A 26645-nucleotide genomic window follows, 5' to 3' on the forward strand; every position below is an offset into this window, starting at 1 on the left:
ATAGAGGAGAGAGGACTTAAATCCTTACTAGATTTATATTCTAAGATAATTGGCAGGAAGAGTGGAGAGAAAGAGAAGGAAAAGCAGGATGTTTTGTGTTTCTTTCTACCCAATGTGGTTTTTTAAAGGGAATTAAGGCTAAATATTTTAGGAGTCACTCAGTATCTCTGAAGAAATGCTGCATTTTTCTGGCCATGGTCCATGAAAGTTGAGCTTTATTGTTGGTTTGTCTCTTTCCCAGATAACTTCCCAAATTCTGCTCACAAGGAGAATGTGACACTGGCTATAGTCATACCTTGGAGATGTTGTGGGGTCAGTTCCAGACAAGTGCAATAAAGGTAGTATCACAATAAAGTGAGTCAGTGAAGTTTTTGGTTTCCCAGGGCACACAAAAGTTATATTTACCCTATACTGTAGTCTATTAACTGCACATTAGCATTATATCTTTAAAAAAGCAATGTGTATGTCATAATTTAAAATACTTTATTGTTAAAAAATGCTAACCATCATCCGAGCTTTCAATGAGTCATAATCTTTTTGTTGGTGGAGGGTCTTGGCCTCAACGTTGATGGCTGCTGACTGACCAGGCTGCTAGTTGCTGAAGGCTAGGGTGGCTGTGGCAATTTCTGAGAATAAGACAACAAGGAGTTTTGACACATCATTTGACTCTTCCTTTCATAAATGATTTCTGTGTAGCATGTGATGCTGCTTGATAGCATTTTACCCAAAGAACCTCCTTCAGAATTGGAGTCAATCCTCTCAAACCCTGCTGCTGCTTGATCAACTAAGTTTACATCATGTTCTAAATCCTTTGTTGTCATTTCAATAACCTTCACAGCATCTTCACCAGGAGTAGGTTCCATCTCAAGAAACCACTTTCTTTGCTCATCCATAGGAAGCAACTCCTCATCTGTTAAAGTTGTATCATGAGATTGCAGCAATTCAGGTGCATCTTCAGGCTCCACTTCTAATTCCAGTCCTCTTGCTTTTTCTACCACATCTTCAGTTACTTCCTCCAGTGGAACCTTGAACCTTTCAAAGTTATCCGGAAGGATTGGAACCAACTTCTTCGAAACTCCTGCTAATGTTTGGCCTCTTCCTGTGAATCATGAATGTTTTTAATCTAGAATGGCGAATGCTTTCCAGGAGGTTTTCAATACACTTTGCCCAGATCCATCAGAAGAATCACTATCTGTGGCAGCCATAGACCTACAAAATGTATTTCTTAAATCATGAGATTTGAAAGTCAAAATGACTCTTTGATCCATGGGCTGTAGGATGGATATTGTGTTAGCAGGCATGAAGACAACATGAATCTTCTTGTATATCTTCACCAGAGTTTTTCAGTGACCAGGTGCATTGTCAACAAGTAGTACTACTTTGAAAGGAATCTTCTTTTCTGAGCAGATCTCAACAGTGGACTTTAAATATGTGTCGTCATCCAGACTTTGTTGTTCCATTTCTAAAGCACAGGCAAAGTACATTTAGCATGATTCTTAAGGGCCCTAGGGTTTTCACAATGGTAAGTGGGCACTGGCTTCAATTTTAGCTCCTAACAGGAGTTAACCTGTCCTTTGAAACCAGGCATTGCCTTCTCCTCCCTAGTTATGAAAGTCCTAGATGGAATCTTCTTCCAACAGAAGATTGTCTACATTGAAAATCTGTATTTAGTGTAGCCACCTTCATGAAGTATCTTAGCTAGATCTGCTAGTAAATTTGCTGCAGTTTCTACACCAGCACTTGCTGTTTCACCTTACACTTTTATTTTATAGGGACTGCTTCTTTCCTTAAACATCATGAACCAATCTCTGCTAGTTTCAGACATGTCCTGCAGCTTCTTCACCTCTCTCAGCCTTCACAGAATTAAAGAGAGTTGGGCTTTTGCTCTGGATTAGGCTTTGGCTTAAGGGAATGCTGTAGTTGGCTTGATCTCCTATCCAGACCACTCAAACTTTCTCCATTATCAGCAATAAGGCTGTTTCACTTGCTTATAATTCATGTGCTCACTGAAGTAGCACTTTTAATTTCCTTCAAGAATTTTTCCTGTGCATTCACAACTTGGCTAGCCATTTAGCACAAGAGGCCTAGCTAGCTCTCAGGCAGTCTTGGCTTCCAACATGCCTTCCTCACTAAGCTTAATCATTTCTAGCTTTTGATTTAAAGTGGGAGATGTACAACTCTTCCCGTCACTTGAACACTTAGAAGACATTGTAGGGTTATTAATTGGCCTAATTTCAATATTGTTGTGTTTCAGGGAATAGAGAGGCCTAAGGAGAGGGGGAGAGAGATAGGAGAATAGCCAGTTGGTGGAAGTCAGAACACACACACTTATCAAGTAAGTCTGCTGTCTTATATGGGCATGGTTCTTGGCACTCCCAAATAATTATAATAGTCACATCACAGATGACTGATCACAGATCACCATAATAAATATGATAATAATGAAAAAGTTTTAAATGTTGTGAGAATTACTAAACCGTGACACAGAGGCATGGCGTGAACATATGCTGTTGCATCAATGGCACCAATAGACTTCCTCAGGGTTGCCACAAACCTTCAATTGTAAAAACCACAATATCTGTGAAGCACAATAAAGCAAAGCTCAGTAAAATGAGGGAGGCCTCTATTTGTTCTGCTTAACCTAAACTACGCCCCCTCTCAACTACCAGAAGATAGGATGGCCATTACCTGTGATCTGATACTAGTCATTTGATATGAGAGCTTATACTATATGGATTAGTGGTCTAGGTGAAGAAAGAATACATGGTGAAACTTCCTTCTCATGCTGGCTGGTTAAAGAGATGCCAGAGAACATGAAGGAGAAAAAAGTCTCTCCCCTTAGCAAAGTTCTTTGCGTCCACCATTCATGGAGACAGACCCTAGAGTATCTGAGCCACCCCCGACGTGTGCTCCCAACGCAAAGCCATTCTTCAAGAGAGACACACTACTCACATAGCTAGTGGCTTCGCTTTCTAGCCTACTTACTTATGTCATCATCAGAAAGACCCACAAGAAACATGGCCTGGAACTCCAATTAAACCAGAGCTACTGTCAGGCTACAGTCAGGTAATAGCCATGTGACCTTAACAACGCGCACTGAGCTTAAGCCTGATCTAGTCAATCTAAAGAAATACAGCCTCCGTTAGCAAACACCTCAAGTCACCAATCCAGTTTATTTTTCTTTTCCTTTGCCTCCCCTACCTACTTCCATGTTCTGAAGTCCATAAGGTAGACTTGAGGATGCTTACCTTAGCTCTGGTCATCTGCTCAACATTGGTCAGGAGGTCACCCACTTCTAGCTGTAAGTCACTCTTGTCTTTTTCCAATTTCTGCTTGACCTGTTGTAGATTTTCTAGCCGGCCCTGGAGCTCAGACAAGCTGTCTGCATGTCTCTTCTTCAAAGAGGCAGAAGTTGCCTCAAAGTGCAGTGTGGCCTCTTCCATGTCTTGGCGAAGCTTCTGGAATTTTGTTTCCTGTTTCTTCATTATGTCTAGCTGAGCCAAACGGGTGCCTCCTGCCTCCTCCAGCCTTTCATTCAAGTCTTCCAGTTCTTGTGTGAGGTCAGCTCTCTCCCTCTCCATCTTGGCTCGAGTGGTCCTTTCAGTTTCCAGTTCCCTTTTCAAATCCTGTATCTGATTCTGCAGCAATAAATAATTTTGACTTTTACTAAGCGCTTGTAGCATATTTTATATTCAAGAGCTTTACTGTATTTTTTAAAACTGTATCAAAACTAAGAAAAGTCATGTAATACCTTTGGTTTCATTCTATAAAGAAGATAGAATACATAGAAATTAAATGATTTTCCCCAAATCACTACAAAGACCAGAGTTCAAATGTGCTCTTCCTCCAGATCTCCCAGATCTTGTTGATGAGCAACTTCATTAAATTCTATACGTGGAGGAGAAACTACAGTAAAGAGGACTTTCCAAAAGAAGAGGAAACACCTTTCATAGAACAAGAAAAAAAAATTTCAAGAGCTTAATAAAAACTAACATGATGAATTTTATATACAATACCTCATGCATCTGGGATTCATGTACCAATCTCAATTATTGGGATCTTGGGCAAATATCTGATGAATCAAATAAATATCTGAGTTCAAGCAACTTACTCATAAGAAACAGCATCAATTTAATTTCACACACAGTTCTGCCAAACTTGGTTACTTGGTTTCTTGGTCTGCAGGTGATTTCAAGTACCAGGAGATCCGAAGTAATGAATTAAAATGGGTGGAGGAATGGGGAGTGCTATGGTGAGTAGTAATCTGATACCATTAGAGGCAGAATTATTAGATAAAGGAAATTAGTGACAAGAACTCTCAGAGCCCCAAACTCTTGTAGTGTAAGGGCAAATAGCTCTACAAATCTTGATAGCATCATTATAGTACAGCACAGGAAAGCCACTGATGTTCAATAACATTACCTTAAATAATTACGCATAGGTTAGGACGGGAGTGAAAAAGGATAGTATCTATTTTAGAACATGTTTCCTTTCCTTTAAATTAGAGTACCATGGCTTCGAGGATGCCGATTTCTAGATCATGCCAATATGTAGGCTACCAGATCTGTAGATGAGTTGGGACAGAGAAGGCGCTAAAAAATTTGTGATTTCCACATCCAAGTAAATGTGATCCCCTTCCAACTAGTTATTCTGGGATCCAATACCTTTGTCCCAAACAATACTATCATTAAAACAAACATTTCTAGACCATTTCTTCAGAAATAATCTTTAGAGCATTAAAAAAAATTGTTTTAATGTTTATTCATTTTTTGAGAGACAGAGCATGAGTGGGGGAGGGGCAAGGAGAGAGGGAGACAGAATCCAAACAAACTCCAGGCTCTGAACTGACAGCACAGAGCCTGATGCGGGGCTTGAACCCACAAACCAGGAGATCATGACCTGAGCCAAAGTTGGACACTTAACCGACTGAGCCACCCAGGCACCCTAGAGCACCCTAGAGCCACCCTAGAGCATTTTTTTTTTTAATCATGAAGGTAAGAGAATTTGTCTTTTGGATAAATTGAAATTTTTGAGTCTTTTTATTTTGGATAAAGTCAAGTATCACTTGAAGACAAGCCTGGTGAATATGATAGATAATCGCTTGGAGATTAATATTGTGTTTGAAATCATGCCTATAAATCAGTGAGACTGTTTTTCTTATTTGATTTAAAATGTCTCAGAAAATAATTATCAGAAAGAGGCTCAAAATTATTTTGAGTAATGGTTACATTACTGAGATAAATATTTAGCTCCAAAGGAAAAACATCTCTCATACAGATGTATATGCATACAGCATATGTGAGGAGTTACATATACGTGTGTATGTGTATATATCCATTCATACTTATTTTATAACATGGTCAAATAGTGTAAAACAGCCACATGGTCTAAAACTTATAAATAGCATCCCATTACCAAATAATGTTTTGAGACTACAAGTAGGTACAAAACAGATTTTCAGCACAGAAATAGAATTGTTTTCTAATCACAAAGACTAATCATCATAAAAAATTAAATTGCTAACACTGAATGCTCACCACAGATCAAGCACTATGCTTACCACTTAAATGTACTATTGCATTTAATAATATTAGCTCAAAGGCTGTCAGGAAGATTAATAACTGAAAAAAATACGTATCTAGGATTTTAGCACAATGTTTGCTTCACCACAAATATTCGACAAATTACCTGTTTTTATTACGGTAAGAAAATCTAAGCATAAGAGGTCATTTTTCCAAGTCACTTATCTGTGGAATGTGGCAGTTTTCCTTCTTAACCACTGCTCTTTTCTGCTTCTGTCCATGGTTGCCTCAGGGTATGGATACCTTGGCAAAGCATTTGTCATTAAAGTACCAATTATTACCCATGAACCTACATATAGCTACATGAGAAATGATTACCTGAAGCTCTTTAACCATGTTCTGAAGCTGAGCCACCAGGCCTTTCTCCTTCTCCACCTTTGAACTCATCTGATTCATTTCTAGTTCTTTCCTGTAAGGGAAAAATGCATCAAATAGAATTTCTTAGGTGATAACATTTGACTTAAATATTTAAAAAATTATAGTAATAACACATGAAATTATTCTCTTATAAAAATTCAGCTACTACATCTATATCTGAAGTCTCCTTGGCTCTCACACCTAATCTTTGTTCCTTCCCAAGAGGTAACCACCATTATCAATTTGGTATGAATCCTTCCAGACATTTTTTCTAAGTATTGGCATGCATTTATGTTTACATGTAGGTAGAAATAGTTTCATTTTCTCTACTGTGAAAGGTATAATATGTAATATTAAGTATAAATATAATTAAATATATAAATAATTAAATAAAATAATACAAATAATAATATAGTATATTATTATATATAATTAATATATTATAATATAATATAACATTATAATATATAATTAATAATATAAATAAATATATAATTAAATATAAATGTAAATATAAATAATTTGTATTTATAGCTCCATAACTTATTTTTAACCCAATAACACATTTGAGTTTTTTTTCATGTTGGCCCATACATAAATTACTTCATTTTAAAAATTAACTGTGACATACTATTCCATAATTTAGACATCCTATAGTTGATTTGCCCACTTCCCCATTAATAAGCCCTTAGGTTTTCCCCAATATTGTCCTTCTGTAAATACCACTGTTCATAACCATGCCCCCTTGTGCACATGTGAGTGTTTCCTTAGAGTGGATACAGAGTAGGGAATTCCCTGGGTCAGGTATAAGTGTGTGCTTAAAAATACATAACCCTGCCCTTTGCCCTTCAATAGCAGTGTGAGATTATTTCTCTATATTTACGCCTAATATTAGCATACTTCTAAATTATTCCTAATCTGACAGAAATTGGAAAATTAGAATACCTTAGTTTTTAATGTCCCTGTTTAACAGTGAGGCAGCATCTTGTCATTTAAAAATGGCCAATAAACCAAACGAACTACCTGGTGGTATCCTTTGATCATTTGTCTACTAGATTGTTCATATAATTAATGAATTATAGATTTTCTTTTAGTATTCTTATTTTCTGGTATCTCCTGAAAATATTTCTCACACCTTGTATAACTTGTTCCAATTTTACTTATGTTGGCTTTTGCCACATAAATATTTAGAAATGTGATATCGTTAAGTATCAAGATATTCTTTTTCTGTCTTTGGCTTTTGTCACTTATTCAAGAAAATTTAACCTGCCAATTTTCTTTTTTTTTTTTAATTTTTTTTAATGTTTATTTACTATTGAAAGACAGAGAGAGTCAGAGAGTGAGCAGGGGAGGCGCAGAGGGAGAGGGAGACACAGAATCTGAAGCAGGCTCCAGGCTCTGAGCTGTCAGCACAGAGCCTGATGCAGGGCTCGAACTCACAAACCGTGAGATCATGACCTGAGCTGAAGTCGGACACTTAACCGACTGAGCCACCCAGGTGTCCCTAACCTGCCAATTTTCTAAGATTTATTACCTAAATTTTCTTGCAAAGATTTGTATTGTTTTTATCGTGGTAAGAACATTTAACATGAGATGTACCCTCTTAACAAATATGTAAGTGCATAATACAGTAATGTTAACTATAGGGACAATGTTGTATAGCAGATTTTTAGAACTCAGTCATCTTTCATAACTGAAACTTTATACCCATTTAATAACAACTCCCTATTTTCCACTCCCTCCAGCCCTAAACAACTACCATTCTACTCTGCTTCTGTAAGTTTGACTATTTTAGATGCCTCACATAAATGGATTCATGAAGTACTTGTTCTTCTATGACCGCTTTATTTCACTCAGTATCGTATCCCCCAGATTCATCTATGGTGTCACATATGGCAGGATTACCTTGTTTTTAAAGGCTGAATAAGAAGGGTGCCTGGGTGGCTCTATCAGGTGAGCTTCCAGGTCTTTATTTTGTCTCAGGCCATGGTATCATAGTTCTGAGATTGAGCCCACACTGGGCTCCATGCTGACAGTGCTAAGTCTGCTTGGGATTCTTTCTCCCCCTCTCTCTCTGCCCCTCCTTCATGTACTCTCTCTCTCTCAAAAATAAAATAAGATAAATAAAATAAAATAAAATAAAAGGCTGAATAAAATTTCATTGTGTGTAAACACCATATTTTCTTTATCCATTTATCCATCAATGGGCGTTTGGGTTGTTTCCATATCTTAGCTACTGTTAATAATGCTGAATCTTCTAACCGTTTTATAGCCTTGTCTTTACCTTTAATTCTTTAATGCAACTGGATTTTGTGTGTATGAGTAGTGTGTTAACTTTTATCTCAGAAAATGAATAGCTAATACTCTCAGCACCGTTTATTAAGTACTCTAGTCATCACTAATTTGAAATGCCACCTTTATCACATATTATGTTTCTATATATACATAGGTCCATTTAGAGAAAAAGTTTCACAGTTAATGTTATATCTTTCCAAAAACATGGATTTCTAAAATGCCAGAGCTCTTTGACCTGTGGCCTACAAGGACATGGAACATCATTTTCACTTTGCTGAGCTGAAACATGATCTTAAAATGGAATGCTAAGAGACCTCTATCATCACTTCAATGTTCCATACATTTATAGGATTACTTCTTTTCCAAACACCCATCAAGTTCAGTAACTCATCAGAATATGAACAAAACCTGAACATGAGCATGTATCATGGCAACTCATGTAGACAAACAGAAAAACCAGAAGCTCGGTGAGGCTCACTTGACTGTGTTCTTTCCTGTGGCTCCAGTGATGGACCTGTTCCCAGCTTTACCCTGGCCTTACCTCACTCTTGGGCCTCACTGTTTCTCTCTCCTATTTTACCTTTTCGCAATTACTTGAAAATCCCTCATGGTGAGAAGAAAGTCTAGCTGAGCAGGGGATGACAAGAGACAAGATGAGAAAGTCCATTTCACTAAGCAGTAAAACTAAACTGAGAAGCCACCTTGCCTTGAGTTCATGTGAGCTGAAAGTTTTGCTAATTTTGATTGTGACGTTTTGCTTTCGATTTTAACGTTTAATATTTAGATCGTAAATTACTTGATAGAAAAGCTATATACATTTTAATGAAGTTATATCTGGCAAACTTTTTTCAAAGAGATCAAAGGCTATATTGAACTTCATATTAAAGGGTTTGGGGTTTTTTGTTTAGTTTAGTTTTTTTTGTTTTGTTTTGTTTTACTTTTTATGCCATTGGTCTCATCATGAGTAAAAGAAGGGAGCCATTTTTATTTTTGGACTTGTAGCCTCAAATTTCAATAATTCACAAGTCATAGGCTTTACACCTTTCTTTCCAGTCTGCTAGTCAGATGCTTCCTCAGTCATATTCTTCTAGATTATGCATTTACTCTCTTTTTACAACCATATAATAGTCCAGCAACAAAAAGAAAATTCATTTCCTAGGCTTGTTATCTTCCCAGTCAGGTGTTGAGACATCTGGCCCTGGAGTCATGAGGCTAAGTGCCATGAGAAAGCTATTCCTTCCAATATAAGGTCTCCCCGAATCTCGCGTCCACAGCGAGGTGACTTACTTCCTCAGCTTTTCTGTCAGCTGCAGCTGGCCGCTCTCCAGGTGCTCCACACTCATGAGGTTCAGCTTCAGATCGCCCTCCAGTTTGCTCTTTTCCCTTTCACAGTTCATTCTCGCTTTCCTCTCCTGCTCAAGGGCACCCTCAAGCTGACAAAAGGAGTAATTATTCAGCCAAATAAATAACGTAAAATTTATACTTCACTAGATGTGTTCACTAACGCTTACCTTCTGGAAGAAAAGAAAAATACAGCACAGATTATGTAAATGATGCCCAGTTATGTAGATATTTAAAAATATATATTGCATGCATCGCTAGGACAACAAAAAAAATCTAGAAATTACAGTGATGAAAGAAAACTTTTGAGATTAAAGAATATGAGGCTGGGTCTTAAGGAAGGAACCAATGATAAATAACCAGTGAGGCCTTGTTTGATTGTTTCCCACTGATGGGAGGCCCACTTCTTCACACAGCAGCTCATTTCATGGGTGGGTAAGTCCATTCACTCAGGGGTGCTTCTTCATAAGAAGCCAAAAATGTTCTCAGTAAATTCTTCTCGTGAGTCTAAACTCTGCTCCCTGGAGCAGCACCAAGCAAATATGTCTCCACACGATCATCCATGAATGTTAGGCAGCTCTCCTGAGTCTCCCAACTCAGGATCACAGACCCTTTCGAACCCATCTCACGTGACATGATTTCTATACCTTCTTTACCACCTCGGGACCCTCTTCTAGTCCATAACATTATGTCATATTCTCGTTTCCCACCGAGGTGGTCAGAACATTCCGGTTTTGTCTGGATTAGTGTTGTCAATACCAAGGTTGGTTTAGCAGGAGGATAGATAACAATTACACTGTGTCTATTTGATCATTGGTATGATTACTTTTCAGCAGTAGAAGCTATTTCCTGTAACCAGCAAAATATACGAAGTTCAAATGGGAGGAGGTGGGAGAATTTCTGGAAGGAGTATGTAAAAACCTGAAAGTAGATAAACTCCAGGAGAAAACAAGTAATTGTGTGCATGTGTACGAGCGAGAGAGCGCACGCACACACAATAAATCCTTATACGGAGGCTTTGTGAGACACACCAGCAGTGGAAATGGGAAGAGAATTGAAACAACGAACAGGTAATAGAGGAAATTGATAGAAAAGCATGAGGAAAAAGAAGCAAATAATGCAAATAAAACCAGACCACCCTTGTCAGCAATTTTATAAAGGCTAAGCTTTTGGGACAAATAAGAGAGTGAATGCATATGCTATGTCAGTGGGGCAGGGGGCAGGGGGTAGGAGGAATGGTGAGGCAACCATTAAGAGTGGTTTGAAACATCTTCATCTCACAGGGTGTTTGGAGGCAGAACACGGACACCATCTTTAGAATCTCACAAGTATTTTACCAAAGTGTAGGTAGCACACAGCTTGTGATTTACATATCTTTCAATTATAAATAAACCTCAGCACACCACTGGAGACACAACAGGGCCTTGAAACTAATCTTTCAACCTCACGTCAAACAGAGAACCAGCATATCGTCGGGCAAAACACCAGTTTCCGTGGGAGCTATGAGGAAAACTCAGTCACTTACAGGGATAACCTTTTATAATTCATCTCAGTGCTCTCCCACTGCCCAGGGTTGTATGAAGGTTGCATTTAAAAACTGACAGATCACATGCTGGGGCTTCTCTTCTACTGTAGTGGTTCAGTGTACATTAAGAAAAACTAAACCTCTGTTTCCAAATATTGAGGAAACAAGCCATGCCACAAAGTTTTTCCAAAACTGTCAAGTAAATTGAGTAAAACTCAGAGGTTTGTATGCATGTGGGGAGCAAACTAGCTAGATAGTACACTACCTACCTCATCTACTTGCTGTTCCACCTTCACCTTGGCTTTGCTCAGGCTGCTGAGTTTTTCCTCCTCTGTGCGTAGGTCATCCAGGGTCTGCTGATGGGTCTCCTGCATGACCTTGGCCGCTCTGTTCAGTTTGCCGATATCCTCACTTAGAGACTCGACTTCCTCAGTCAGGTTCTTGACCTATGGGAAGACAACAATGATAGCAGCATTAGAGTTTCCACTGGGAAGGTGGACATAATGCTAACGGCCATCTTCTCTCTTTTCTAGTATAGTCTCAGGAGGTATCCAATGTCATAAAGAACCAAATTCTCAATATACTGTTAAAAACTCTAAATTCACTTTTTCTTACACACACACACACACACACACACACACAGTTAGGGAATGAGGTATTCAGGTTAATCAGATATTATCAGGATAGCTCATTTGATGCCATTTTTAGAGTGTCATATTATTATATAACAAGAACACCACTAAAGGTAGTTTTGTGAGTATTCATGGGGCACATAGGAATCTTGTGGTGTCTCACATCCCGACAGTGGCAATGAAAGAAGCATTCCAGCTGTTGAAATACATAAAAATGGAAGCTGGCTGTATCAGGCCCACGTGCTTTTTATGAAAGGGAACCAATGGCACAAGAGTTGCTATTTAATCATCTGCCAAAATTACAGTGTCATTTTAGAGACCAGTTGTTTATCAGAGGTTTGGTACAGAGTCCTCAGCTAGTTTCAATCCATACACAGATGCACAAGTTAAAACCCTCAACTGAAGCGGACAGCACGTCAAAGTCTTTAACTGGAATTAAAGTGACATCTTCAAGGTCAAAGTTTAAATTAATGGCAGAGCTAGGGGTTCAGACATACCCCCGAGTCACCTTTCAGTAAACGGTATCATGTTAGCTCTCTTCCCTAAAAAGGATACTTAGAGGCCCAATGAAACCCTTCTGCTCTTTCTATTAGATTTCAGATGTAATAAGATTGAAACAAGTGAAAATGTATCATTTGGAAAATTAAGTGGGGCTCCATAAGTGTGAATTGGAAATTTGAATGGGGACAGTACAGTTCATCAGATACTTCATTTTACGCCAGTCTGACTCCCACTGCTGCAAAGTTGGAGGCCATCGTGTTAATTAATTTGAGCCAAGCAAGTCTGGTGCCGGAACCCGACAGGGAGTAGGATTGGGGCATCCAGGCCTCCCTAACATTATAGAAAAAGTACCTTGTGCTCTGTAGCACGCTTCTCCTTCTGTGACTTCGCCAATAGTGTTTCCAGGTCATCGATTTCTTTCTTCAACTCGGAACATTCATCTTCGAGCTTCCGCCCCCTGGCAGTCAGCTCGGAATTTATCTCCTCTTCTTCCTCCACCCGCACCGACAGCACCTTGACTCTGGCCTCCAGCTGGATCTTGGATTTAATCAGCGACTCGCACTGCTCTTCAACATTTGCCAGGGTCTCTTGCTCCTGCCATGATGAGGAGAAAATTGTTGCCAACAGCTGGAAATAATTTATCAGCTAGGCGAAAATGCTGCTTAACGCATAGCAAAGAGATAATTGCCTGCCCTGTGACCAGCACTTTCACCCGCCTTTCCTCAGCAGGTGAAATAATATTCCCAGTTCCCTGATCCTATTGTTGAGAAGTGGAGGAGTTGCTGGTGCTTGGAGGTGCTTTTGATCTTTCGGGCCATTCAGTAGATTAGATTACCTCTTCTAAAGCACTTAATAGAATCCTGGTGGCCTAAAGGAGATAACATGCCTCCAAAAATCAGTGGTGTACTGCTTAAATCACAGCTTCTGGAAGCATCCACATGGGCATAGAGTTTGAGGTTGATACCTGCTCAGAATACAGTCTTTTAAGAAAGCAGTGTTCCCTCAGACACTAGAAGATTTATGTTATTATAAGTGCCCTGATGCACTTGTTTAATACATATAGGTATCCTCTAACAAGTAGTTGTGTATTTTTTATTTATAGGCTGAATTTAGAATTCATAAATTTTATTTCCAAGTCACTAACTAGATTTCACAATTGCTTCCAGTGAAAATCTTTTCCTCAATGTTCTACCAGAGTAAATTCTAAAAGTCATACACAGCAAGTGTAAAATAGCCTTTCCTTTTGTTCTTTCAAATGTGTTGTCTCCAATTCTCATGGAGTGACCCATTCTTCCTGTGTTATGGGTCAAGCAAAAAAAAAAAAAAAAATGAAGGGGTCAATTGTCTTTTTGCTACAAAACTTGTTTTATAACCTTTAACCTCTCTAATTTGTCTCTGTTTGAGGCAAAATAAAACCTTTTCTTTGGGAGCAAGTTCTTAATTACCATGGTGTCATTGCAACATAACTTCACATACATCTCTGTCTTCCATCTCTAGACCTCATTCATCCTATACAATACACCACTTTGGACAACTTATTAACCATCCATTTGCCTTGCATAAGTTGTTTCATTAACTCAGATCAAGAAAAAAAGACAAAATTCTAGACCATTGGTTTCTGGCTAATTTTTGGTGAGAGAATGGCCATCTGCCCAACAAATGGTGCCCAAAGAGGCACAGATGGGGAAGGCATAGAATAGTAAATCTCCAACATCACTGAGGAGCGAAGAGAAGGGACAAATTAAAAACAAAACAAAAATGTCAAAGCAGGAAGAGTCCATGCAGATCAGAGAAGCTTCCAATGTTTGGGAAATAATGGGAACATTTGATCTTAGTTCATACCAGGTCGACAAGCAGAAAGCTATTCACTCTATTCCATTCGGTATGTGTACTGGATCTGTCATCATCACTGAATGAAGAAGACAGTCCAATCGACCATCATTGATCCCTTCATTAAACATGACAGCAGGATTTGGGGGCCGACTGAGCAATGGTATGTCAGGCTAACAGTAGGAACATCCTCTCCCTGATGGCAGTTCTTCTCTCACATATTCAGGATGTTGATTGGAATGGGTTCACTCACTTCTGCTGGTATTTTGAGTAAGTAAATGATTTTATAAGAATCTTTCTTTTTTTTGATCCCTACTGTGTTCAGCTGTGTCCCTTAAAAGTGAATAATAACATATTTCATAGCTCTGTCAACTCTTAAAATCTCAGTTACAATTTGAACTCATCTTAGCCTTCCTGGGTTTTCCCAGGAACTGGCTTGAATGTGTTTCCCATGCTCCCCACGCTGATCCTTTATCATGTATCTGAGGCTTTTACCTACCACCCCCTGCATGAGTGGGGTCCATTTCTATCTTCCGTACCAGCCTAGGTAACACTGGCCATACTCTCTGTTCATAGGCAGAATGATGAAGACTGGAAGGCCAGATCTCATCCAAAGCTGCTTCTCCCCTGAGCCACACAAAACATGATCTTACAAACTGTAATTTTCACAGTATGAATTTAAAGTAGGTTTGGAGTGGGGCCCAGGAATTTGTATTTCAAACAAGCATCCCAGGTGAGGCTGAAATGCACTAAGGTTCTGGAACTACTGCTATGTTAAATATTTATCAAAACTATAGGTCTGGGTGAAATTCTTATGTAAAATATGGCCTATTGGAACACTGATGAATAGCATAGCCCCAAAATAAAAGAATAACTTGGGTCTGTCTAAAATTACTAAATTTTCCCTACTTTCCACTTAAGTTAAAAAAAGCAGGAAAAAAAGTTTTGTAATTGTATTGTACGAATTGTATTATAAATTGTATATAATTGTAGTGGAACCTGGTATCTTTTAACTTAGCACTGTGCTAAGTGGGGTGGAAAATATAATAAAGGTGGATAAAATCTCATCCCTGCCTTTGGTATATTTGAGGATAACAGCAGTCCCAGTGGCCAGAGAAGAGGAATGTGAAAGGCAGCGAGTAAGGGCACACTGGCATCAGACTGGAGATGTAGGCTCAAAGGAGTCTGGAGTCTACAACACACATCCTGCAGGATCTGAAGCTTATTGATCAGAAAAGCAACATATTGTTTGTTTAAGACAGAGCTACGGTTCTCAATCCTAACTGGATATCAGAATCACCCATATAGATTATTTGGACTCATGCAGGGCCTGCTTAATCAAAATATCTGACAGTGGGGTCTAGACATCTTTCTTTTTATTTTTTTAATGCTCCACCAATAAGTTTGATGCAAAGCCAATGTCGAGACTGATGTTTTTAAGAATTGGACTGATGAGTAAAGTTGATTTAGACTGGGGAAGGGGAAGTAGAGAGACCAAAATCAGGAAAACTGATTAGAAACATACTGCAATAATCCTGAAGATCTCAGTAAAGCTTTTCTTGGGATCTACTAAATCCTGTCTTTTGATTTGCTAATGGAGCAAATTTGATTTGTATGGAGCTACATACAAAACTTAAATTAAGACCCAGAGCTTCCTGGCTCCCGTGATAGATTATGGTGCTTTAATGTAGTTAAAACCCATCTAATAGTTTGTCCCCTTTTCAAAGACATCCTGCCAATGAAATCATTTCACTATGAAACAGGGTGTCTCTTTAAGTATTTCCATTGTGTTTGGTGAAATGCTATAGTATCTGAAAAGCACATGCTTCATTTTTCTCAAGTGAACACTGCCTGCAAAACAAGAGACTCTAATTAAAAACTTGATTTGAAGAACAAATGGTGGGGCCACTCACAGCTTGCAGCTGAAGAAGCAGGTCATTCTTTTCCCTGATGAAGCAGACTTGTTCTGCTTTCAATTCTTCCCTCTCAGATTCTGATTTCTCCAAGGCTTTTTGCAGTTGCACATGCTCTTCCTTCAGAGCAGCTATCTCCTTTCCCATTCCAGCAGATTTAACAAGAGGCTTGATCTTGAAGAAGAGCCTCATCCAGGGCCAGTTCTTCACAGCCATGAACACTCTTATGTTCCACTGGATCAAAAGAAGTGCATCCCTAAATCAAAAGAGAAAGAATAAAAGCAAGTCAACCCAGGCTATATGAGAGTTATTTTCCCAATTAAGATCCTTAAGAAGCATATCTTTTTAGGAGTCATTAAAAATTCTCATTAGTCTTCAAAGCACTTCTACATCTGGGTTCTCATTTGATTCTGGCAAAAGCCTTATGAGGACTTCTGGGGCTAGCAATATTGTGGGCTAGGTGTCCCCCAAATACTCCCATTACATCCCTTCAATGAGCACTGAGCCTAAAGGAGGAAAGAAAGAAAGAGGGATCAAAAAAACCTTAACAAAAAGTGAATGTGTGTATACCTTGGCCATCTTCATGGAATGAGGGATCCAGTTTTGATATTGTAGGGATTTATGTTTTTATACCCATATGGATAAAGAGACAGGCTGAGACTTTCAACGAATGTCACCCTTAATGAAAAGAAAAATTTAAAAATTCACCACTGGCACAAAGTGATGTCAAAGAGAAATACATCTGATTTGCTACGGGCTCAGGATGAAGAAAAAATTCTACTCTGGGAATTTTTTTTAGGTTTATTTTCATTTATTTTGAAAGAGAGAGAGAGAGAGCAGGGGAAGGGGAAGAGAAAGAGGGAGACAATACCAAGCAGTCTCCATGCTGTCAGCGTGGAGCCCAATGGAGGGCTCGAACTTATGGAACAGTGAGATCATGACATGAGTCAAAACCAAGAGTTGAACACTTAACCAACAAACCACCCAGGCACTCTGAAATGTACTTTTTTTTTAAAGAAACTCATCTAAACTGACTCAAGAATATAGAAAATCTCAATGACCTATGTTGTTAAATAAATGGAATCAAAATTATAAAAATATATCAAAAAAAAAAACCCATCACCAGATCTACATGGCTTTATAGGCAATTTTACCAACCATTCAGGGAATAGACAATCAAAATAAATTGTTTCATGTTTTACAAAGAGGAAACATTCTCTACTTGTTTTACACGGTTAAGGTAATCTTGATCCAAAGTCAGATAACACAGAAGGAGAAAATAAAATTACAGACCAAACTTATTCATGAACATTGTTGCAAAAATCTTTATGATTATACTACAACCAAACCCATCAATAAGGGTATTTCAAAAATAAAGTCCTTTTAACATTTAAAAAATCTATTAATATAATTTAATACACTTATAGGTTAATGGACAAAAAAACCATGGGATTATTTCATTAGATACAGAAAAAATTTAACCATTTTACTGTTGAAATCACTTAATGAAATAGTATGGAATGAATGTCCTCCACACAATATATCATACCTAAAAAAAGAAAAAATCTACAGTAAACATCATCTTAAAAGGGAAATGATAGCTTTCCCCAAAGCAAGAAATATGACAAAGATTGGTAAAAGTTTTGAAGTCCAAAATACTGCAAGTTAGTAGCAATACAGAGCAATGAGACTTTCATACACTTCTGGTGAAGAGTAAATTGGAAAGCATTTTGACAATATCTCATGAAGATGGAGTTGTGTGTAAGCTAAAGTCTAATAATTCATACCCTAGAGAAAGCTATTCAAAGTGTGAACTTCACCAGCTGCTATCAACAAACTCTCACTGCATGAACCAGCATTTTGAGTAATACTGCACTCAAGAAACTCTTGCATACATGCAGGAGCAGATATTTATAAAAACGACACTACAGAGCAGTTCCTAATAGCAAAAATTATAAATGAGTTAAATTTACTTGGGCTAGAAAGTGGATAAATAAATCATGATATATTTGTACAATGGAATACTATAGAGCATTTAAACTCCATAGTCTAGCACTAGATTTATAAACATTAATAAATTTCAGGGGTGCCTGGGTGACTCGCTCAGTTGGTTAAGTGTCTGAATCTTGGTTTCTACTCAGGTCAGATCTCATGGTCCTGAGACTGAGCCCTGAGTTAGGCTCTGGTGGGCATGGAGCCTGCTTGATTCTCTCTCTCTCCCTCTTTCTTGGCCCACCCCTGCTCATGCTTGTGCACACTCTCATAAATAAATAAATAAGGTTTCAAAAATAGTTCCGAATATAAAGGAACTATTTATGTGGATAATATATGGAATATTATTTATGTGAATACTGAAAACATGTAAAATCATAATTTTTTAAGGGTATCTATATATCCCCGTAGGATTTGGATCAAGGCAGAAATCCACAAGGGGTTTCAACTATATCTGTTAATTTATTTTTTTTAATGTTTTGAGCAACTATAGAAAAATAGGTTAAAGATATGAAAACATACCTTTATATATTTTATATATTAAACATTAATGAAACATGGAATGATAAAACAAATTCAGGATCTGGGAAAGTAGGTATAGGACCTCGATCAAGGGAGAAATACACAAGGGGTTTTAATTTTGTATATATTTTAATTGTGAGCAATTATAGATGAAATGTTAGGAATTGAAATACTTTGATGATAAGCTCCATGAGTATGCATTAGAATATTTTCTGTATTTTTTGTGTATTTGAAACATTTTATAATAATTTTTTAAAAGCCATCCAATGATTTAGAAGGAATGAATAGTAAAGACCTCATTTTATAGATGAAGGAAGTAAACTATATAGAAATTAAGAGTTTTACCCATGTTCACAAAACTACTCCTAGAAGCCATGTCTTCTAATCCCCAAACTCCCATACCATACCAAGCACTGAGTCACAAAAGACTCTGAGGAGAGGTCTCTCTAATATCTTTGGTATCACCATGTAATGATATTTTTCTTCTTAGGAAAAACAGAAGGAATTAATACACTGACAATTAAACAAGTTATACCAAGACCTGTGGACCTGTCTTCAGAAGGTAAACTACACCATGGAAAAAAATAAATGCAACAATTGCAGAATCTGTTTTTCAGAATCCCTTTGTTTGGAGATTTTACAAGCTTGCTTTCCATGGTTCTATTAGACAAAACCTATACCTTAGTGTCCAAATGTGATAAATGTCCCTAGTGAGGCTGCTTGAAATGAAGTAACAGAGTTAGGATTACATATCACCAACAGCCATAGTTTCTGACCCAGGGGAGGTTGGAAAGGGGTCAGGACACCTCCCCACTCTGCAGCAAACTTCCTGAGAGTTGACTGTGGGAGGCATGCAAACTTTTCCAGGTCTGCTTCTATTACGAAATGTGAGTCACACCATCCTCAGAGATCCAGACTTCCTTGACTATAAAGAATCTCTCCAAAGGGAAGGCTGGAAACAATACAAGAAATACCTGAATTATGTTTATACTTGGTTGGATAAGGCAATAAAAGCCCTTTGTGCTCTGTTTGGTGTTCTATGATTTAAAATTTTTAAGTGATGTCCCCACATAAGCAGAGGTTGCAGTTCTTTACCTTGACCTATTATAAGACAATGAGATAAGGTCACATTGATTTAGGTACACCACTACTCTAGCAGTGGGGGTGAAGGGTAGTGATATCATACCTCTCTTCCAGAATCCTCTGGTACTTAATACGCATCAGTTTGCCCCGTACTTTGGCTTGGAACATTGTGAAGACTTTAGAAAGTCTCTCATCTCTCATTGCTTCCAGTTGTTCCAGAAAACCAGCTTTTAAAAACACCTAAAAGAAATAAGTCAGATATTACTTCCACTCACAATGGGTATTTATTAAATGTCTAATGAATGACTGTATAAACTAATATACTCATTGATTAGTTGTATTTCTTGTCAAGTTTTACTCAGTGGGTAAAATGCACATTCTAGAAAGTTTGATTTTATAAATTCAAAGTTTGCAAAAAATATTTTATTTAATCTTGTGGTTATTTTGGTTCCTTAAGAATATGGGCTATTCTTGGGGCGCCTGGGTGGCGCAGTCGGTTAAGCATCCGACTTCAGCCAGGTCACGATCTCGCGGTCCGTGAGTTCGAGCCCCGCGTCATGCTCTGGGCTGATGGCTCGGAGCCTGGAGCCTGTTTCCGATTCTGTGTCTCCCTCTCTCTCTGCCCCTCCCCCGTTCATGCTCTGTCTCTCTCTGTCCCAAAAATAAAAAAAATAAAAAATAAAAAAAAACACGTTGAAAAAAAGAATATGGACTATTCTTGGGGTGCCTGGGTGGCTCAATCAGTTAAACATCTGACTCTCAGCTTCGGCTCAGGTCATGATCTCACAACTTCATGGGTTTAAGCCCCATCAGGCTCTGCAGTGCAGAGCCTGCTTGGGATTCTCTCTCTCTCTCTCTCTCTCTCTCTCTCTCTCTCTCTGCCCCTCTCCAATTCACTGCTTCTCAAAAATAAATAAACTTAAAGTAAAAAGAACATAGACTATTCTCCTTATCTGTTAATAATGTGTAGGTTGTCAAGGGAACCTGGTTTAAATTTTAAGTTAGATTCAGCCATGCAGTGTTCAGAAGTGCCAGGCAGGGGTCTGCAAACTTTTCAGTAAAAGGCCAGATAGAAAATATTTTGGACTTTATAGATCACATAGAATTTTCATAGATCTAAAGAATCTTCTTCATCTCCTCCTCCTCCTCTTCTTCCTTCCTTCCTCACCTCTTACTCTGCCCCCTTCTTTTTAAAAAACAACCATTTAAAAATGTCAAACCAGGGGCACCTGGGTGGCTCAGTCAGTTGGGCGGCCGACTTCGGCTCAGGTCATGATCTCGCGGTCCCTGAGTTCGAGCCCCGCGTCGGGCTCTGTACTGACAGCTCAGAGCCTAGAGCCTGTTTTGGATTCTGTGTCTCCCTCTCTCTGACCCTCCCCCATTCATGCTCTGTCTCTCTCTATCTCAAAAATAAATACACATTAAAAAAAATTTTTTTTTAATGTCAAACCATTTTTAATTAATTTATTATTTTTATTTTTTAATTTACATCCAAGTTAGTTAGCATACAATGCAGTGCAACAATGACTTCAGGATAGATTCCTTAATGCCCCTTACCCATTTAGCCCATCCCCTCCCCCCACAACCCCTTCAGCAACCTTCTGTTTGCTCTCTTTTAAGAGTCTTTTATGTTTTATCACCCTCCTTGTTTTTATATTGTTTTTGCTTCCCTTCCTTTCTGTTCATCTGTTTGTATCTTAAATTCTTCATATGAGTGAATTCATATGATATTTGTCTTTCTCTGACTAATTTCACTTAGCATAATACCCTCCAGTTCCATCTACATAGTCGCAAACAGCAAGATTTCATTCTTTTTGATTGCCAGGTAATATTCCATTGTATCCCATTTGGGCTCTTTCCATACTTTGGCTATTGCCAATAGCACTGCTATAAACATTGGGGTGCATGTGCCCCTTCAAAACAGCACACCTGTATCCCTTGGATAAATACCTAGTAGTGCAATTGCTGGGTCATAGGGTAGTTCTATTTTTAATTTTTGGAGGAACCTCCATACTGTTTTCCAGAGTGGCTGCACCAGTTTGCATTCCCATCAGCAGTACAAAAGAGATCCTCTTTCTCCACATGCTTGCCAACATCAGTTGTTGCCTGAGTTGTTAATGTTAGCCATTCTGACAGGTGTCAGGTGGTATCTCATTGTGGTTTTGGTTTGTATTTCCCTGATGATGAGTGATGTTGAGCATTTTTTCATGGGTCAGTTGGCCATCTGGATGTCTTCTTTGGAGAAGTGTCTATTCAGGTCTTTTGCCTATTTCTTCATTGGATTATTTGTTTTTTTGGGTGTTGAGTTTGATAAGTTCTTTATAGATTTTGTTTGCTCACCCTTTATCTGATATGTCATTTGCAAATATGTTCTCCCATTCTGTTGGTTGCCTTTTAGTTTTGCTGATTGTTTTATTCGCTGTGCAGAAGCTTTTTATTTTGATGAGATCCCAACAGTTCATTTTTTCTTTTGTTTCCTTTGCCTCCAGAGATGTGTCGAGTAAGAAGTTGCTGCGGCCGAGATCAAGGAGGTTTTTGCCTGCTTTCTCCTCGAGGATTTTGATGGATTCCTGTTTTACATTTAGGTCTTTCATCCTTTTTGAGTTTATTTTTGTGTATGGTGTAAGAAAATGATCCAGGTTCATTTTTCTGCACGTTGTTGTCCAGTTTTCCCAGCACCATTTGCTGAAGAGACTGTCTTTATTCCATCGGATATTCTTTCCTGCTTTGTCAAAGATTAGCTGGCCGTACATTTGTGGGTCCATTTCTGGGTTCTCTGTTCTGTTCCATTGATCTGAGTGTCTGTTTTTGTGTCAGTACCATACTGTCTTGATGATTACAGCTTTGTAATATAGCTTGAAGTCTGGAATTGTGATGCCTCCAGCTTTGGTTTTCTTTTTCAAGATTACTTTGGCTATTCAGGGTCTTTTCTGGTTCCATACAAATTTTAGGATTGTTTGTTCTAGCTCTGTGAAGAATGCTGGTGTTATTTTGATAGGGATTGCTCAAACCATTTTAACATATAAAAAATAGTCCATGTAGATGGACCTTACACCAAAGTTTTTGATCTCTGCTCCAGAGAATTCACTTTGTCTTTGATATTAATGAGTCCACATACACTTTTTCAAGAATTATTAGTAATGGCCAAGATGAGGTGAGTGAGGTGTCAGGCACAATTTTAAGGAAGCTCTCACTTTTAAGGTTGTATAAGTCAGTACTTACATAACCTTAATAGTGAGTTCTTCTAAAATTTTGTGCTTTAGGAGGCTCTTTTTACTCATGCTAGTCCTAGTCCAGATAAGTAGTATACAGCAAAAATAACTAAGCACACAAGGAAGCAAGAGGCCAGTAGTGGAAATCAGCAGAAACAACGAACACCAGAAACAGACTCTCAAGAACCCAAAGATGGGAGTCGACTAACATTTTATAATCATGTCCTAATGGAGTTCTTTTTCTGTGAGCTCTTTACCCTAGACCTTCCAATTCTCCTTCTAACAATTTGGTCCTTCTATGGATGTCATTAGGAACAACTTGATGTTGACCATCAACTAAAACCAAATCTATTAGAAGTTTCCCATAATATGTGGATTATTCCAAAATCATCTAACATGAGACAGAATTTAGCAAACTACACTTAAGGGACTTAATTTTGGATTAATTTTTTTTAGATAGTGGGGTTGATCTTAACATTATTTTATTTTATTTTTTTAGAGAGAGAGGGAGAGAAAGTGAGTTGTGGAGGGGTAGAGAGAGAGAGAGAGGGAGAGGGAGATTCTTAACCAGGCTCCACACTCAGCACAGAGCCCAGCGTGGGGCTCCATCTCACAATCCTGAGACCAAGACCTGAGCCGAAATCAAGAATCAAACGCTTAGCTGACTGAACCACCCAGGGACTTAAACATTTTTAATTACTCATATACTCTCCTAGAATTAATTCCCTAAAAGAGTACTTGTGTATAAACCAATTCACACACATACAAGCAGTTCATTCCAATAAGCTGATTTACCTTCTTCTAGCTCTGATGTCGATGCACATTTTCTAGCACAGCAAGGTTAATTCAATATTTTATATCTTGGCCCAAACTTACTTAAATGAATAATTATAAAAATGCAAATGTACTCAAGACTGAGGTTTAAGAAACATTGAGTTTTCTCCCAAATAGCGTTGAAGTTTCCACTTTCAACCAAGCTCTATTTGTGTTATTTGCGGTCACAAGAACTGTAGAATGCCTTATCATTGCACTTTCATGGGTATTTTATTTTAAGATACACACTCTTTCCTCCCACTCTTCTCCAAATGCATTCTTCCTAGTTTTCTGTTACCTTAGTGATTCCAAAGCGATACTGGATATGGTCTATCTCCAATGAGCCAAGTAATTCTTCAGCGGCTTTTCTGCTGCTCACAAACCTACTCTTTGGAAAGGCCCTGGGGTTCAGGATGCAGTACCTAATTTAAAATAGGTAAAGAATAAGTCCTGGGATCAGAGAGGTCATATGATTCAAACGAAGAATAATTTGGACAAGTGAGGCAAAGAAGGTACATACTTGTACCTCTCCTATCAATATGTTCAATTTTTGCAAAACTCCTGGAAAAAATAATGAGGATACAAGCAATAAAACCTTACTTTGGCATAATAGTGTGTATTTTTATAGTACTTTAGAGACAACATCATTTGATTCTCTGCTCAGTTACAGACGGAAGGAGAGATTGAGAGTCAAAGGGAGAGAAAGAGCCAGGCTTAAGTATCTCTATTGTACAGGTAAGAAAACTGAAAAGCAGAGACATTAAATGTCTCTTCCAAGATTTCTTCACCCTAATGGTGAGCTGGCAGAGAACTAGAAATATGCCTCTTAATTCTGAGACAGGTACTCTTTCTACTCTACCATACTTGGCTCAAATTTACTTGATGACCTATAATTTACACTTTCGGAATTCAGGAAATAGAAAGCAAAAATGCCTCTCCTGCGGCCTGCCACACACCCTGCTGGCTTCCTTTCTTTCACAGGCTTGCTAGTAAAGCAACAGCCTACTTGGAAGGCAGCTACGATTAAGTACATACAACATTTCAGAAATTCAATTCAGCCTCCATGTCTTTCTTCTGTATATATTTCTTCTATATGTAGGTCTATTATCCGTTAATAGAGATTTAAGGATATTACAGCTACATGGATGTTGGATTTAAGGGGAAGTAATAATGGAACTCTGTCATCATATATCTCACCACCACCAAAACACATCGATCTGTAGTCTGGAGGACATCAACCAAACAAACAATGCATGCCTAAACACTCAGAAAGAGAGGAAAGCAGAATGCCTTAGGTTCCTTGGGTCCTAGGATGTATATGTTTACCTTTGTTTAAAATCAGCATACAACAGTTGGTTCGGAAAACCTTCACAGCATATCCTGATCCCTTCTAAGACACCATTACAACGCAGCTGCTGCAGAACCAAGTAAGGGTCCAATACACCTGAAGAAGAAGGGCCGCGCTTAGTCTGTGTCCAAAAAAGATTATTACTCAAGATTTTGTCCTAATTGCTGCATCTTGAGATTTAAAAATGTTTGAATTTTGTGCTCTTTACATAATAGGTAGTAGGCATTCACTCACTCCCCAGCCTGAGGACACTCACAGTACCCATCCTTTCATGCAAGAGTCTCCAAATAGGATTTACTCCAAATAGGATTTACTCAAAATTCCTTTAACACAGAATGAACCTTTTAACTCACAGTTTGTCAAGTTTTATAAGCAAATACACCTAGAAGGCAAAAAAGAATACATTTTTGCTAGAATTGTAAATAGCTGGCATTATATCCATTCTCTGGCCAGAACCAGCCAGAAAGGAGCATAAGAACACAAAAGGCAACTGCCACCTCCAAGTAGGAAGGAAAAGGGATGACAAGAAGGGGGAATACAAAGAGAGGAGAAGATGAGCACAGCCACAAAATTGTTTACTATTTACGAAAGACTTGAGCACATGCCAGCCTACATTCTCTCCTCACTATCTTGAGAGCACCTAAGTTTTATTCTATAGCATAAGCATCTTCCTATCACTTCCACGTTTATCAGATGAAACCCTACTAGAGCTGCAGCAGCAATCTCTGAGAGAAGCCTTAGATAAACCTTCCAGGGAGCCTTCCAAGGAGTCTTCAGGAAGAAGCCAAGTAGTGTTCCTCTTAACACAAAGGGCTATGAAAGTAAATGGAAATCAGATGATTCTCTGTTTATGTCCAAAGTCACAGAAATAAACTCTAAGCCATATATTCATCTTCCTGTACTCTAATTCCTTTCATAGATAGAAACAGATGATCTGTAAGAAGGGGAACAAGTGGACCTCTATGACCCCGAAAGGTCAATCATGCTATTCTCTTTAAGCACATATGAAAAACTGTCTTGATTAGATCACAAAGCTTTTCTTATGACTTTGTCTTATAACTTAAAAAAAAAAAGAAAATAACTGCTAAAATCAGAGCTGACTCTATGGGAGACAACTCTAATAGGTAACAGAATTGCTCCAAAATAGAGGCAGCTAATTAGATTTCTTGCCAAATGGAAGCAGTGTCCCTAGATGCATTCAGAAACCCAGCTGATAAGAAACAATGAGACAAAAACATACAGAGTCAATGAACATGAAGTGTTTGTGTTGCAAAAACCCAAACTGCAGTATCATTGTTTAGTATCACACTTTCCCAAAATAGGTCACAGGCTGTCAAGATTAGGGTCTTAATTACAGGAGGTTAATAAAAATGCAAGATACTACAGAACCTCAGAAATTAGAATCAGCAGCATCTGGCTGGCTACATATTCCAAAGGTGATTAGTGCTCTGAAGACTTAAGTGTGTATCACACATATAACTTTGAGCTGACAGCCTCTGACCAAGTTATATAGGAGCCTGTAATTCCAAAAAGAAGTCTGAGAATCTTCAAACCCATTATGTAAGAAAAGCAATCCGTGTAGTTAATAATGGTAAAAACTTTGTTTGGGCAATTAAATACACAAACAAATAATTTACCACCACCCACCTACTGCTGTCCTTTCATCAAAAAGCATCCACTACAATAACCAAGATACGGA

The 26645-nt window shown here is 38.3% G+C and overlaps 1 protein-coding gene across 1 annotated transcript in view; it reads right to left on the reverse strand.

Moving 5' to 3' along the window:
* MYH15 (myosin heavy chain 15) overlaps positions 1-26645 on the reverse strand; it is a 146066-nt gene that overhangs the window by 61524 nt on the left and 57897 nt on the right. Inside the window, exons 19-27 of the mRNA XM_011285970.4 lie at positions 24925-25042; positions 23897-24020; positions 19677-19813; positions 15977-16232; positions 12585-12827; positions 11370-11546; positions 9522-9667; positions 5901-5991; positions 3249-3638 (exon numbers count right to left, since the gene is read on the reverse strand). Of these exons, the coding sequence (XP_011284272.2) occupies positions 3249-3638; positions 5901-5991; positions 9522-9667; positions 11370-11546; positions 12585-12827; positions 15977-16232; positions 19677-19813; positions 23897-24020; positions 24925-25042 (1682 nt within the window). The remainder of the gene's footprint in view (positions 1-3248; positions 3639-5900; positions 5992-9521; positions 9668-11369; positions 11547-12584; positions 12828-15976; positions 16233-19676; positions 19814-23896; positions 24021-24924; positions 25043-26645) is intronic.

The sequence above is a fragment of the Felis catus genome, chromosome C2 (assembly GCF_018350175.1).
Source record: "Felis catus isolate Fca126 chromosome C2, F.catus_Fca126_mat1.0, whole genome shotgun sequence".
Lineage (NCBI taxonomy): Eukaryota > Metazoa > Chordata > Mammalia > Carnivora > Felidae > Felis > Felis catus.